The following is a 14,282-nucleotide window of genomic DNA, read 5'->3' on the forward strand; positions in this document are numbered from 1 at the left end:
AAAACGCCGCCGAGACCTCCTTCCCCTGCGCTACAATAACCGTTACATCTGTAATCTACTACCTTCTACGCCTCAGGCCACACGCCATGAATGCACGACGGGCCATGCGAATTGTAGTCAAGTTTGGACACGTAGTGCTTGCCCTGGCTCTCGTTAAACGCGAGCTTGGCCACCATGCTCGCGCCCAAGAAGGGCGCAAGGTCGCCGGTCGCTCCTTTGTAGTTGGCAAAGTACTCTCTGGATGTCAGATGATGAACCAGCCGGTCGACTCACGGTATGGAGAGCAGCTTAACACGCGCCGGCTGCGAGTCTGATGGCAGGTCGGATGATGAGAGGAGGTATGGGCTGACGTACGTCGCGACGGCGATGGGGAGCGACTTGAAGCGTGCCATGTCGCCCACCACTGCGAGACCGTCCCATACCGCCACGCGCTCGAAGCCATTAAGCGCCGAGCTCTCCACCGCGCGCCCGATTGCCTCCCACACAGTGTCACCACCGGGCGTTTTGCCCTTAAGTAACGGGTCAGCCAGACGATGCCGTACCTGTCCAATAATGATCTCCTTCTCAGGCAGAGACGGGATCGAGATGGTGATGATGTCGGCTGCAATAGCCGCATCCGCTGCCGCCTGCGCCTTCGACTGAGCTGCGGCCAGCATCTGCGCCTGTTGCTTCTTAGACTTGTGCGAGTTCGCAATCTGCGGTGGGGGCACTACATCCGCAGTTAGCCTATTGTTAGTCACATTCTCTCGTTAAGACCTCACTTCTTCGCGACGTCGAAACCCTCGTCCTCTTTTTCAGCCTTGCCTGCAACCTCGACGGTCTTCTGTCCGACACCCTTCGGCAAGGGCACCTCAATGTCGTCCCCAGTGCACTCGGCGAAGATGAACTCCTGGATCTCGCGGATGTACTTTTCCTTTTGCCTGGGCGCGAAGGACTCAACACCAGCGGCCTTCTTCAGCTCCTTGTCAAGTCTGTCATCTGCGAGCAGAAGGCTTTCGAGATAGGCCTCGCAGTCGAGTTCTCCAATGTCAACGCTCGTGGCGCACTCCCACCGCACGATCGAGTCAACGACGATGGCCACAGTGGACGTGCTGCGACCAATGTGCAGGACAATGCCTGTCGTCGCGTTTAACCCGAGCAGCGAGACTATCGAGTTAGGGAACAGTGCGAATTGCGGCGCATTCAGATTCTCGAACACCATCTGGGCGTAAAGCTCCTGTTCTGACAGGGGGAGGGTCGGGGATGACGCAGGTGGGACGAGGAGGAGTGGATGGGTGTTGTTGTTCGGCTTGATGTTGAGCATCGCGTACATCTGCAGGAGTACGATCTCGCGGCCTTCCCAATCGATCGTGTCCGCGGGCGCGAACGGCCACCTGACCTCAACCCCGTCGGGGTTCTCTGCCAGCGCTTTGTTGAGCGCCTCCCCTACGAGCACCTCTGCGCGGTTCAGATGTGGTGTCCCGTTCATCGCCACGTCGCAGGCTGCGTCCGTACCGTTCGGTGAAGCCGGCACGCCATAACATGCCTTGAGTTCCTATGCGGGTCAGCTCGTTGTCAAGCTGCTCTGTCGCTATGCTTACAATGGCGGGGCGCGACACCAAGTCGGTCAATCCGTGCGTCGCGCGTACGAGCTCGTCGTCAACCACCGCAATCACGGGCAAGTGACTCATGGTGATTCAGCGGATGGAGATGTAATGTTGTTGTTGACAAGAATACGAGTGTGATCCGTGCGTCGCAGACGCGGAGTTCTTAAGTGGGATGAGACAATAGAGGATCTCTCGTAAGCGCAGACCGATCTGCTTCCGGCTTTCCGGTGTTCTGGCGACCTTCGTTCGATTCTCTCGCAGATCACGGATGATCATCTGAGCAAGCGTCTCTGGTCTATTGCTCGGAGCCGACAAAGCCTGACGAGCTCAATAGGCCTCGCTTGGCTTGAGCACTACGTAAATTCTGCAAAATACTCATTCACGAGAGCAATCCGAGGCATTTTGGCTCACGACATTCGACCTGCCACCGAAGATAATTACAGCCACCGCCACTAGGTGACGATCGTCGAGCTTCGCTCAATCTGGTACTCTCCTTGTCAACGGACGGTATGCAATCTCGCTGTCAGAAGACGACTGGGCCAACTTTACTCTTGCCCGACATGTTTTTTTCTACTTTGCGAGATACTGCGCGGGCCCAAAGCAAACTCGAGAAACTCAAGAGCTGAGTCCAATGAGTCTGTTCCGACATCTGTGACCCTCCATGCGCCTTGCAGAGAAAATCCGGAATACTGTATCATAACGCACTTATTAAAAGGACAGGTCCAAGGAGATCGGCGAGGATGAACTAAACTGCAAGCTCCGCACCACGCCAATTGGGAGAATGATCCACGGTACTAGACGACTACTGGACCAAGGTGACCGAGGCAAGGCGCGAGACATGCCCATCGCGATTCTTGACAGTGACCACCGCAAGCTCCGGCTGGGTCGATTGGCGCGCAGCAGCCAAAAGGCGAAGATAACCCGCGAGCGAAATCATGCCGAGCGCATGGCCTTCGCCACGAGTAAGCGAGATGTTACCGGTCGTCACGAAACCGATGACGCCCTTGTCGCTGCGTTTCTCGCCCAGCTTCAGCATTTCGCTGGCGCCTTCTTGATGGAATCCGGTGGCTTGGTCGTGTGCGAACGACTCTAGCCAGGTCGTCCGCTCTGCCGCGTCGAGCTCGCTGATCGTGGCCATGTCCGAGGGCGAACCGCGCCCGATCATCTCGACTTGCACTTGGCACAGGGCGGTGGTGAGGAGCTCGTCCTTGGTCGACGTCGGGAGCGGAGACAGACCACGACGCTGGCGAACGACATTTACAGCTTTCACCAAGCGCGCAGCGGGGTCCTCGGCATCGACGAGGGTCGAGATGCATGGAGCGAGGGCGGTGTTGAAGAGCCAGGTGCGGAACTCAGCGTCTCCATTGATGGCGGCTTCCTCAGCGGACGTTCCTGCCTCAATCTACGAGTTAACAGCTGTTTGACCACACCAAAACTCACCGTAAGCACCTCGCTCCAAACGGGTCGGAATGGCCAGCGCGTACCCAACACCGAGAACTCAGGACGCTTTCCAGGCGGTTTGCGCAGCCAACGAACTTGATCCTCCTGCGACCTCTCCATTTCCCACGCGTCCGAAGCGTGGCAGACATTTGAGTAGTGCTCCGGGAATGATGGAACCCCGGCCTCTCGGCACCTGTTGCGGCGCTCGATGATGCCTCCGAGCCGAGCATTGCAATAGATGAACGATGACAAGAACGCCATGGACCAGCCGTGGGGGATAAGAAGCGTCCAACCGTGAAAGCCCGCGTTCTCTTGCCCAGGGGTCTTACTCTGCACCGAGCTCTTCATTAGAATCACGGGAACTCTGTCGTCGTTTACGGAGGCGGAGAGGCGGGTCCCTGGGACCTCTTGCTGGTGCCGGCGAGCGTCGAGGTCGGATTTCTTCCATCGCGGCTTGGAGAGCCGAGAGCGCACCTCAGCGTCCCAGAGCTCCGTCGAGACTCCATCCTGAGTCTGAAGTGTCTCCCATGGCGCTTGGATCGGGGTAGGCGCCTCCTGTACACGGGCTGGAGGATATCTAACGTGAGCTACGTCTGTAGTGGAGAAAGAACTCACGCCAAGCGAGGATCATACACCTTGAAGCCGACAACCATCCCATCGGGGCACTCAGCCGGGTCGCCGTGCAGGAGAGATGCAAGCGCGCGCTTCTTGTCTGCTGACTCGGAGTTGCAGAGCTGCAGAGAGCGACTAATCACTTGACCCGCCAACGGCCCTGTGATTTCGAACGACTCAAGCGAGTCTCGCAAGTCGTGTACAAGCAGAGCCCCAAGCTCCTCCGGGTACACGGAGATCGCGGTCATGACGGTCTCCCACACCTCTTCGAATATCGAGGGGTGTACGCGCAACCAGACCGTGCGGTTCTGGTCTTCACACGGCTGCCACAGCACCTCCATCGGGCCGATGAGGCCTAGAGGGAAAGTGCCGGAGTGATATGCGGCGATGTGCGCAACCCGCGTCCCATCCTCGTACCGGCTTCCGGCGAACGCGCCCGCCGAGATCTTGGAGAGCAGGGCTACGATTTGACTTCGCGGGCCCTGCAGTTCCACTACGCCCAAGAAGCTGGTGTCTTGCAAAATGGCACGCCGGCGCGCAGCGCGATACGACGCCCGGAAGCTCTTGAGCGTCGGCGTCATGCCCAGGCGGTACCCCCAAACGTTGGCCATGTGGGAGCGCTTGGCATGGAAGATGTGGGAGCCGAGCCATCGTTTGTTCACTGCGTGAGCTTTGTGTACATGAGACCTCACCTTGCCGAGCACGCAACTGCATCGTGCGGCTGCGGCCGCGGAGGTCGCCGCGCGCGCGCAGCTTCGCCTTCTTCCGGTGCATCTTGACTGTCATGTCCCCGGCGTCGATCTCGGCGGCAGCGCGGCTCCGCAGACGCTTAGGCACACGCCGTGGGTTGTGGCTCGCTGCGCGACGGCGCAGGTGCCGTGGAAGAGACTGGAAGGCGCGCGACGAGCTCTGTGCACTGTCGTCAGACACCCAAAGCATCAAGACTCACGCAGCGACCTTGATGGCATTCTGCAGTGCGGCGATCTCCAGCGCGCGTGTCTTCTGTCAGCCTTTCCAGAAAGTTGAGCTTACCTCAGAGAAGCGTTCGACAGATAGCGACCCGGGGAGGTTCTTGGACGCTTGTTGTCAGTTGCTGCGCCAGAATGGGGACATACCTTTAACGAGATCGTGCAGGCCCTTGAGGACGGCCCGCTCCTTCCCCTGTCCGCGCCGCTTCGCATGCTGGTTGTACTTGAGCATATCCTCGGTCTTCTGGATGCCCCGTAGCGGCTTTTTTCCCCCACTCGGCGGGGGTTTGCTCTGTGGCTTCGGTCCCATCTTCGGAGGTAAATTGCAGAAAGTGAAGTGCGGCAGTGCGAAAGTCGAGACGAGAGATCAAACGGAATGGATCAACAAATCTTGTGCCTGAGTCCAAATCTTTGAGACCTCCACTTCGTATCGTCCACTCCGTCATGAACGCCGAGAAGGCAGTCAAGAAACATGCAGCGCAGCACGACCTGTTCAACCGGCTGCACTCGATTGCGGCGGACGAGGCGTTCGTGCGCCGCGTCGCGGAGGAATGGTTTGGTGGGCGGTTCGAGGTAGTCGGTGCGTCCTCCCATGCTTAGAGCTCACAATAGCTAACCAGCGCTGCGGGACATGGTATTGTGACCCCGGAGTGAGTTGCGATTCCTGCAAAGGTTGCGCTGACGGCAGACGAGCTCGGATACGTACGCGTATTTCAAGTCGACGGACGGGCATACTTTGGTGAGCACGGGTCGGTGGTAGGCTCATACAGAACTGGGACTTCAACCTGCGCCGCTCGAATCTCGCGTTGGCTGCGCACGCGGAAGAGAAGGGCGGCTTCATCCTCGTCGACTCGACACGCCGCGGCAAGGTGAGCTCACACATCCTCAGGTGCAAGATCTGATTGCAGCGCATGCCCGACGGTCTCTCGAAGACAGTGCCGATCTGGTGCGCTGTCGTGAACCGCGCGATCGCATTGCGGCGGGTACGCGAAGGCAGCGCCGAGAAAGAGTGGGACACGGCACTGTACGTGCCCGCGCAGATTGTGTCGCCGTCCGAGCGGGCCCAGATCGAGGCGCGGCTCGATGCGTGGGCCGATCTTCTCGAGACATCGGTGCTGCCGCTCCCGGAGCTGCAGAGGCCGCTGCGGCCGTTCTTCGTGCACCCGTCCACGTCGGTGCCGCCCTCCATCCCTGCTAAGCCGGGCTATACGCCCATCATTTGCTTGTCGGCGTCGCGGTGGGTCAATGGCGGAACCGACGACATTCCGGCCGCAACGCGCGTTGGCGAGGGTCCCTTTGCGCGCACGGTCGCGTTCGACTACGTCCCGGGTGCGGGGGACGACGAGGAGCTGTGGGGCAGGGTGGGTGAGGAAGTGACTGAAGCTTATGGCAGGGACTCAAGCCGGCCATGTATCACGCCGCGAAGAGCTGGCTGCTTGCCACGCCGCGCGATGAACTCCCCGATGCGGTGGACGAGCTCATCGACGAGCACGACCTTTCGGCAGGGATGAAGAAAACGACATTGGAAGACGGGAGCGATGGAGCCGGAGGCGGGTTTGCAGGCGCCACCGCCGTCTCGTCTGGGCTCTTGCTTGATCTTGGGCCGCCTATCCGATCAGGAGAGAAGGCCGCATATCCCGTCACGGCCGTCGTCCGGATCGTTGAGATCGCGAAGCCGCTGAAGGACGCACCGTTTGTTCTCCCACTCGCGACTTCGGGTGCGCCGACAGTCGTGGCAGCCATTCCGTCGTCGCGGGCCAAGGGGAAAGAGTTCCTTTTGGCGCTCGATGAGTTGCGTGCTCACGTCGCCCCTGCGGCGGAGGAGGGGGCGGTCCTGCTTAGTCCGGGGCGCGAGGAGGAGCTGGCAGCAGCTCTCGACCAGTACAACACGGGCCCGGACAGCCGACCCGTAGTGACGCTGTCGAGCGCCGAGCACTTGGCCACGGCGGATCTGACGTCGGCTAAGAAGCTCATCCTGCCGATTGCTGTCTCCTTGTTGTGCTCGATCCCCGAGTTGGGTGAGGAGCTCGAAGAGGACGAGGAGGTAGATAAGATCGTCATCGCAGACGCATTGCACAAGCTTGTGGCGTTGTGGCCCGACGGCAATCCGCCACGCACGGCACTGAAACGCGTCAATGAGTTCCTCATGAGCCAGCGCCACCGATAATACTACATATGCATGGGGCCGACTGTCCACGGCCGACTACATTAGATCGGAATACACTGCACGCCTAGATGGGCTATCGCGACATAGATGAGGAAGGGGATGTGGGGGAGGGAGGACCGCGCTCGAGGCGCTCCATGGCTTCCTCGGGGAACATATAGATGTGGCGCAGACTCGGGCACACAAACGGGCTCGGCGCTTCACGTATGGGTCTGTCATCAGTGGGCTCTCGTGCTAACCCACGGCTCGGACTCCTCTTGCTGCTGGTTCCCCACAGCGGCGGCGCTCTCGATTATCTTCTCCTTGAGTATCTTCTCGCCGTCATACTGTTCAGACTCTCCTTTTCGTTCTGGCTCTAGCTCTTCTTCGTGCGCCGTGTCCGTCTTTGCAACCGTGGCCGCGGTCGTGTCAGTCATGCCATACGAAAGACCCGCTAGGGGATTGGGCCCGCGGCCGGCCGCGGGCATCGGCACCTCATTTGAGAGGCTTGTAATCGGAGCTGCGATGCCGTGTGTGCCTTGGGTGCGGTGAGTGGGCGTTGCGTGGGGGTCATACTTGGACTTGCTGGGTTTAGGGGGCATGGGGAAGAGTGCGCTCGTAAGGCTCTCCTCGACAGCCTGATTGAGAATATTGGCGCGCCACTGGCGGTCTTGCACGAACGAGATGCGGTAGTGCTTACCGCGCGTGGCCATCGGCGGGCGTCGCTGCGGCGGTCGCTTGTCTTCCATGTCGCGCGGTGTGGTCTTGCCGCTACCGGTGGGCTTGCCTCTCCCGGTGCAGAAGGCGAAGCACCCCTCGCGGGCCTTGGACGAGGTGGTCGTCGTCGTGGAAGTGGACGCTCTGGATGAGGGCCGAGGAGGCCGGCGTGGCGTGGCGAATGTTGGTCGCTGTTGCGTGTAGAGTGGGGGAAGGTAGAATGTGGTGCTTGTCTTGAGAATGGGTCCGCGGAAGGCGCGCGACCGCGCGGCTAGTGCGGGCACCAGCGCTTCTTCGAGCATGTGTGATCGTCGGGGAGTGGACGGAGGCGAGTTGCTCAGCCACGGTGCCCAGTCCGGCGTGGCCCTGGCGCCGAAGGTATCTGAGCAACCCATTTCGTCGGAGTAGAGGACGCTCTCGCCGCTGAGCGGCGACTCGGAGTCGAAGAATGACGACTGGGACATGGAGGGCATGGTTGAGAGGGGATACACGGAAGTGTACGTGGAGGCGGTGGGGCTTGCGTCTGGATGAACGCCTCTCCTCCAGCCAGCGACGTTCTGCTTCCACCGCGGCGTGCTCTCAAGGACGGCCCCGGGCTCGTCATGCCCCAAGTCGCTGTCGTGGTCGAAGGCGTCCCATGGCGCCGTGCTGCCGGGCCGCGACAACCTCTGTGGCGTCCGGCGTCCAAAGGAGCTGCCGCTGTGTACGGGCGGTGGGCGGGAGGGGAGGCTAATGGAAGGAGCGTTGCTATGTTGCGACATGGTCGGACAGGTGGGACAGTTCGTGCAGGTCGTTACAAGGTCGGAGAGAAGGACCTCTTGCACGCCGGTGATGGCGAGCTCGAGGTCGCACGAGAATGAGACGAGAGCAAGTGTGGGGTGTGTGGAATGTGTTAGTAGTTGTCGAAGGAAGGCCAGAGGGTCAGAGCAGACGCGTGTGAGAATAAGCTCAGTGCGCTCAGTGCGGCAGGATTCCTTGGAGCTTGGGAGGGGCGGTTGGATCGATGGACGCGCCGACGCACGATCGCACGAGGAAACGAGGGGATGCCGGAACAAGTGGTAAGGGGGCGGCAGGAGCGGCGAGAGCAATCAGCAGCTCAGAGCTCCCTCCGCATATCCGCATGAGACGAGCGGGCCTGCATTTGATGGAGCATGATGGAGAAACGCAAGATACGGATCCATGGAACAGGAAGATGGGAAACTGTCGAGAGATCGAGAGATCGAGAGTAAGCAGATGCCAACCTGCAGTCGGAAAGAGGGTGCGGCGTCGAGGGAGCGGAACGCCACTGTCCTGACCCATAGTCCCTCCCACTCCCAGTTTGACGTCAGGAGTGACTCTCCCTCTTTGATCTATCCAACGATCCAACGAACGATCTCAGTAGTCGAAACAGCACCTCACGAAGCCGTAGTCCGAGCCGTCCCACCTCGCAATCGACTAGTCTGACTTGTTATTTGATTATTCTATCGCGATCTATCGAGCTATCGATGGAGTAGGAGCGCGGGGCGTCGCGTCGCTCGCACACGACACGCGACACGCGAACGAGGTGGGAAGCCAGACAAGCGGCCTTTGAACTGAGCAGACGACAAGCCAGCCAGTTGGGTCAGAGGGCCGTGCACAGGGGTATGTAAACCGGTTCTCACCCTGAACCCACCCCACATGTCAACAACAGGCACCATACGTAATGCGGCAACTGCCAATCTTGGCGTGCTCACCCCTCATCAATCCCATGACCCAAGGGCCACGGCCGCTCTTCCACTAGGCCACGAAGACCTGCGCGCGCCGAGATAACAATGATCCAATGATCCAATGATCCAATGAGTAATGCGTGAGAAATGATTCCCGGAATGAGACAATGAGACGGTCTCGAGTCTCAAGCTCTCAAGTAGCTCATGGCTCATGAGCTCCAGTTCCAGTACTCCAGGCGCCAGGCGACCTTCCAGCGACCCAGCGACCCAGCTCCATCCATATCTGATCCCAAAATCTTATCCACATCTCCACATCTTAAAAGAATAACATAACATCGGTATCGACGCGAACATTGGCGCCTCAGTCGTCATGCGGATATCAATACACCTACATCTGAACTGCTGCCGCCCTATTACTGACCACGCAGTGCCTGGTGAACACTGGCTCGCAGCGCTGCGTGGTCCTCGCTGTGCTCTCCAGCGCTCTCCTCTCCGCTAAAATGTCCGTCCCTCCCACCCGCCCCATCGCTCTCATCAATGAGCTCCAGAATACGCTTGGCGAGACCGTAGATCTCGCCCTCGCCATCTTCGAACATGCCGTCCTCGTCGTAGTCGTCGTCCGAGATGTGGCCGCCGCGGCCACCGTGCGATGGCGACGGTGCTGACTCTGCGAGCTGCCGAATCGACGAGACAAGTATCGTCGAGTTTCGGATGTTGCTGGTGAGCTGTGGGTCCTTGGCCTCGAGCAACTGGACGATGGTCTACGAAGGTCAGCATGCGAAACTAGTTGTAAACTCACCCAAACCGCAATGTGCTGGAATGTGGTGTCTGCGCTGCTCAAGAAGCGGACAAGGTACGCGTGGAGGCCGCCATCTGGTTTGTTCCAGACTGCGTTGAATGGAGCATAGTCTTCTGCCGCTGCTGTCAGCTGGGTCACATCGTCTTGGTAGCACGCACCCTTGCTGGAGAGGTTGCCGAGAGCGGCTGCACTGTTCCCTTGCACCTCAACACTCGGCGAGCTAGTGAGCGGGATGAGGACCTCGCAGATGCCCATCTCCAGTAGCTGTGGCTTGAGGTTGTCTGCCGGTCAGTGACTGCAGTCAATACTAACCTACCGCTCAGAGCAAGCACAGCCACACATGCAGTCATCTCGCTCTGCACAGCCAGCGGCACCTGCAGAACAAGCTCCTGGATGCGGTCAACAGCTCCAGCCTCAACGATCGCGCCCTTGTTGCTCTCGCTGCTGGCCGCAAGGTTACGGAGTGTTGAGATTGCGTGGCACTGGACTTCCTCGTTTTCATCAAACGAGAGAAGGCCTATAAGAGGCTGCAGGAAGCCAGCTTCAATAATGGGCGACTCATTGGCAGGGTGGATCGACACGTTGCGAACGCAGGCGGCGGCTGAGAGGACAAGAGGGAGGTAGGACGAGTGAAGAAGACGCAGAAGAGGCTTGAGACCGTCCGCCTTCACAATGTCGACCTGATATTTCTCTGACGTGTCAGCTGCGATGCGAGGTTTGCTGGCGTACCGTCACTGGCCAGGTTCCTCAGCGCAAGGGCGGCTTGGCACTGGACCTTGAGGCTCTGGCTGTCCATGAGAGCGACAAGGCTCTGGACGAGCTTTGGCTCGGTCGCGGCAAGCTTCTTACGGTTCGCGGCATCAACGGCGATGTTGCTGAGCGCGGTAGTGCAGTAGTACTGCACGTCGGTGTCGGGGCTGTTAAGGAGGGAGACAAGGACAGGAATAGCACCTGCGTTGACCAGCTGCTGTCGGTTCTCATCTGAAGGTCAGTGGAAATGTTCCCCTGAAGCGACATACCAGAGTGCGTCATGTTGAGGAGAGCTCCAGTGGCGTTGCGCTGCACACGCATGTCCTTCGACTTGGCCAACCGCGTCAGGGGGACTAGGGCGCCCGACTTGGCGATAGGAGTCTTGTTCTCGTCTTCAATGTCAGTTGAGGGGGCTCAGTTACTCTCACCATGAGTAGCTAGGTTGGTCACACAGCCGACGGCGTTGCACTGCACCTCGACATTGGGGCTGAGCATCTGACGGATCAAAGGCTCAAGACCACCAAGAGACACAATGAGAAGCTTGTTCTCAGCTAGATGTCAGCGAGAGAAATGTGGGGGTGGCGCGCGCACCATTGACGGCGAGATTGCCTAGAGCGGCGCTGGCGGCGCGCTGGACCTCGCTATCGTGGCTGGTGAGAAGGTAGAGCACAGGGTCCAGGGTGTCGCGCCCAACTTCGCGCACATCCTTCTCCGTAATCTCCGCGAACGCGAGCGCGGCCGAGCGCTGCAAGTCGACATTGTCTGAGAAAGAAAGAGTCGTGAGGGCAGCGAGTGGGGACCCAGTGAAGAAGTTCGTCGTGCTGCGGTCTGGGTATGTTAGAGAATGCGATTGAAGCGGCGGCGATGAAGGTGTGGGATACTCACTCTCAAGGTACTGAAGGAGGTCTGCGACGGCTTCGCGCTCGTTTTCGAGTAAGAGAGGCTCATAGTTGTTCTTGCGGCGCTGGCCGCAGCATGTGCTGCAGACACCACCCATTGTGATTCAGGCCGAGCAAGCAAGCAAGCCCACGAGGAGGGGATTATTGAGCTTGGGGGCGTGTAGTACCGAAAGGCGGGGCTGTTTGTGCAAGGAAGACACGGGTGACGGAAGACGGAAAGAGACGAGGTGGTGACGCGTGGGAATGGGAGGGGGTGGGAGGGGGCGGAGGACAGTGAGCGAAAGCGGGGATGGGATGTCGCCGAGGCCGATGGGGAGAGAGGATGTAATGGTGGTGAGGAGGGGGAGTTGAAAGGCAGGGCGCGGTGGGAGGCGGGGCTGGCGTGTTGTCCAGCGTAGAGCTAGGCGGGCGGGGAGCGTGTTTTGGTTGGTTGTAAGGGGGGGGGGGGGGAGACGATGGAGGATCATTTCCAGCCAGTGCAGGCCTGGGCGCGCCTGGCGGCCTGGCGGAGGTCGCTCAGTGACGCGCGTCTCCCCTTATCCCTCAATGCCCATGTTGTGTGGCGACCTATTTGATCCCGTCTCACGCATTCCTCAACCTCATCTCTCCTTCTTGGCCTCCACTCCGACTGCATTACCACCTCCTCCCCGCTGGCTTCACTCCCACTCACAAAATGCACGACGGTCCGATTCGTGGAGGTGAGCATTCAAAGCAGTCATCTCCCGATGGATCTGACACTCAGGTACTCGCGGCGGCGCCGGTGACTTCAAGTGCGTCTGATCTGCGCTTCGAGCGATTTAATTCTTGCTAACCTCTTCCAGATGGTCCGATGTCAAGGAAGACAAATATCGGGGTGGGTAAACGATAAGGGACTTTGAAGCAGAAGCTGATAGCAGAAAACTACCTCGGACACACCGTCAACGCGCCCATCGGCCGGTGGCAAGCCAACAAGGATATTCACTGGTATCAGCGTGACAAGGAGGGCGATGCCGAGGCCGAAGCTGCAAGAAAGCGGGAGGAGATTCGGAAGATCAAAGAACAGGAGGAGGAGGCTCTGGCTGCGGCTCTGGGTTATGTGCCTGTCAAGCGGGACGGCGATGGAGCTGGAACAGGCGCAAACAATGTCCCCGTGAAGCGCAGGGAAGGCGACGATGCGGAGGAGAAGGCTCGCCGAAAGGCCGAGAAAGAGTGAGCTGGCTCATCAAGGCTTTGAGCTAACTGCAGGAAGCGGAGGGAAGAGCGCGCATTGAAACGAGCTGAACGCGAGGCTCGTCGTAAGGAAACGGGGAGTCGACGAGAGGATCGCGATCGTGATCGCGAGGAGCACAGGCGCTCGCGAAGGCATGACGATGAAAACGATGACCACTATCGTCGTCGCAATCGATCTCACAGCCGCGAACACTCCCGGCGCCGACGTGATGACAGGGATGACCGGTACGATGTGGACCGCCGGCGCCGCAGCAAAGATGACCATAATGATCGCCGATGGGACGGGGGTGAGAGCTCCAGTAGGCGGGCAGATCACGACCGCGACAGCGGCCGCGATCGTAAGCGTGATGAGGACGGCGACTTGAGACGCTATCGCTCCACTTCCCGGGAAGAAAAGTCGCACTACAAGTCACGCACACGCTCTGTTTCTCCCCGCCGCTGAGTATCGCATGACCTCAGTGGTGGTAACCGCTCATTTGTGATTAAAAATGCAGTGGGGCTGTGTCTGCATGTACGCGCAGTCTTGCATTGCGTGTTTGCATGTTTGGTTCCTGTTGCCCAGCATCCAGTGAGGCAAAGCACGTCCTCTCAATAGCTATATAGGTAGAGGGCTAATGAAAATTCCAACTCCATATTTGGATTGATTATCTCCTCGTCTCAACACGGATCCTCGGAAATAGAAATCTGCCTGGGTCAAATTATGACGCACAGACCGCGTCACAGAATTGAGGAAAGGTGTATCACGTGATGGGCTCCACGATCCACGATCCACGAGTTGGGCTCGTGCAGCGATTCAAATGGTCAGGGCTTGTGGCCACCTCTGCCTCTGTGCCGTGACCGACGGGCGCCGAACACGGACGCCTTCCACTCGCACTGCGTGGACCTCGGTCGGGCGGCACAGGCTACAAGTAGTCCACTCTATCTCTCCATCGTACAATCTCACACTCGCCCATCACTAGAACACTTCATCTATCTTTCTCGCCGGCAACTGCGACATCATCTACTCTCCTTTCTCTCCCCAGTAATCATTATCTAATCATGTCGTGGTTTGGGTAAGTTGATTGACCACACTCCGGCTGGTGGCCACGCGCCTCCTTTACGTTCCGCATCTGACGCGCCCAGTGGCAGCAAGCAATCCAAGGAGGAGACTGGGCCCAACTTCTGGCCCGCTCCGTCGTACAGCAAGGGCTATGCCGTCCCCACTGACAAGGACACTGAGGTAAGGCGCCATTGCGATGGCAGAAGATGGCACTGACCTCGCAGTGGATGTGCATCAGTAATAAGGGCTTCCAGACCGAGACGCAGGTCTGGTACTCGATCCTCCCAGACGGCAGCTTCCTCATGGTCCAGGTCATCTGGAGCTTCCTCGGGTGCGTGTGCGCGCAGTGATGGCGTTGACAAAAGCATGTTCCTCATCCCAGCCACCGCGCAGATGACGTTCAAGTACTACAACCCCACTACCAAGCAGCAGGTG

The 14,282-nt window shown here is 59.2% G+C and overlaps 6 protein-coding genes across 6 annotated transcripts; 2 read left to right on the forward strand and 4 right to left on the reverse strand.

Moving 5' to 3' along the window:
- Nucleotides 1-65: 65 nt before the first annotated feature.
- On the reverse strand, nucleotides 66-1,670 carry COLE_00828 (uncharacterized protein; the record flags this gene model as incomplete). The annotated part of the gene is made up of 4 exons (XM_018421996.2): nucleotides 66-237; nucleotides 274-726; nucleotides 762-1,534; nucleotides 1,581-1,670. 4 exons carry the CDS (start codon nucleotides 1,668-1,670, stop codon nucleotides 66-68), a joined length of 1,488 nt encoding a protein of 495 aa, XP_018281892.1.
- Nucleotides 1,671-2,388: 718 nt separating this feature from the next.
- On the reverse strand, nucleotides 2,389-4,916 carry COLE_00829 (uncharacterized protein; the record flags this gene model as incomplete). Its single annotated transcript, XM_018421995.2, has 7 exons — nucleotides 2,389-2,988; nucleotides 3,027-3,603; nucleotides 3,642-4,299; nucleotides 4,331-4,554; nucleotides 4,588-4,637; nucleotides 4,671-4,717; nucleotides 4,754-4,916. The coding sequence occupies 7 exons, from the start codon at nucleotides 4,914-4,916 to the stop codon at nucleotides 2,389-2,391; spliced, it is 2,319 nt and encodes a 772-aa protein (XP_018281891.1).
- Nucleotides 4,917-5,050: 134 nt separating this feature from the next.
- On the forward strand, nucleotides 5,051-6,773 carry COLE_00830 (uncharacterized protein; the record flags this gene model as incomplete). The annotated part of the gene is made up of 6 exons (XM_018426344.2): nucleotides 5,051-5,186; nucleotides 5,219-5,256; nucleotides 5,295-5,345; nucleotides 5,377-5,475; nucleotides 5,515-5,967; nucleotides 6,000-6,773. 6 exons carry the CDS (start codon nucleotides 5,051-5,053, stop codon nucleotides 6,771-6,773), a joined length of 1,551 nt encoding a protein of 516 aa, XP_018281890.1.
- Nucleotides 6,774-7,244: 471 nt separating this feature from the next.
- Nucleotides 7,245-8,227, reverse strand: COLE_00831 (uncharacterized protein; the record flags this gene model as incomplete). The annotated part of the gene is made up of 2 exons (XM_018421994.2): nucleotides 7,245-7,287; nucleotides 7,326-8,227. 2 exons carry the CDS (start codon nucleotides 8,225-8,227, stop codon nucleotides 7,245-7,247), a joined length of 945 nt encoding a protein of 314 aa, XP_018281889.1.
- A 1,337-nt stretch (nucleotides 8,228-9,564) lies between these two features.
- On the reverse strand, nucleotides 9,565-11,697 carry COLE_00832 (uncharacterized protein; the record flags this gene model as incomplete). The annotated part of the gene is made up of 9 exons (XM_018421134.2): nucleotides 9,565-9,912; nucleotides 9,951-10,069; nucleotides 10,109-10,231; nucleotides 10,267-10,641; nucleotides 10,680-10,931; nucleotides 10,970-11,092; nucleotides 11,129-11,251; nucleotides 11,292-11,528; nucleotides 11,586-11,697. 9 exons carry the CDS (start codon nucleotides 11,695-11,697, stop codon nucleotides 9,565-9,567), a joined length of 1,812 nt encoding a protein of 603 aa, XP_018281888.1.
- Nucleotides 11,698-12,272: 575 nt separating this feature from the next.
- Nucleotides 12,273-13,250, forward strand: COLE_00833 (uncharacterized protein; the record flags this gene model as incomplete). Its single annotated transcript, XM_018425701.2, has 5 exons — nucleotides 12,273-12,297; nucleotides 12,342-12,369; nucleotides 12,421-12,452; nucleotides 12,496-12,787; nucleotides 12,824-13,250. The coding sequence occupies 5 exons, from the start codon at nucleotides 12,273-12,275 to the stop codon at nucleotides 13,248-13,250; spliced, it is 804 nt and encodes a 267-aa protein (XP_018281887.1).
- Nucleotides 13,251-14,282: the final 1,032 nt, after the last annotated feature.

This window comes from Cutaneotrichosporon oleaginosum, assembly GCF_008065305.1.
Source record: "Cutaneotrichosporon oleaginosum strain ATCC 20508 chromosome Unknown ATCC20508_contig01, whole genome shotgun sequence".
NCBI lineage: Eukaryota > Fungi > Basidiomycota > Tremellomycetes > Trichosporonales > Trichosporonaceae > Cutaneotrichosporon > Cutaneotrichosporon oleaginosum.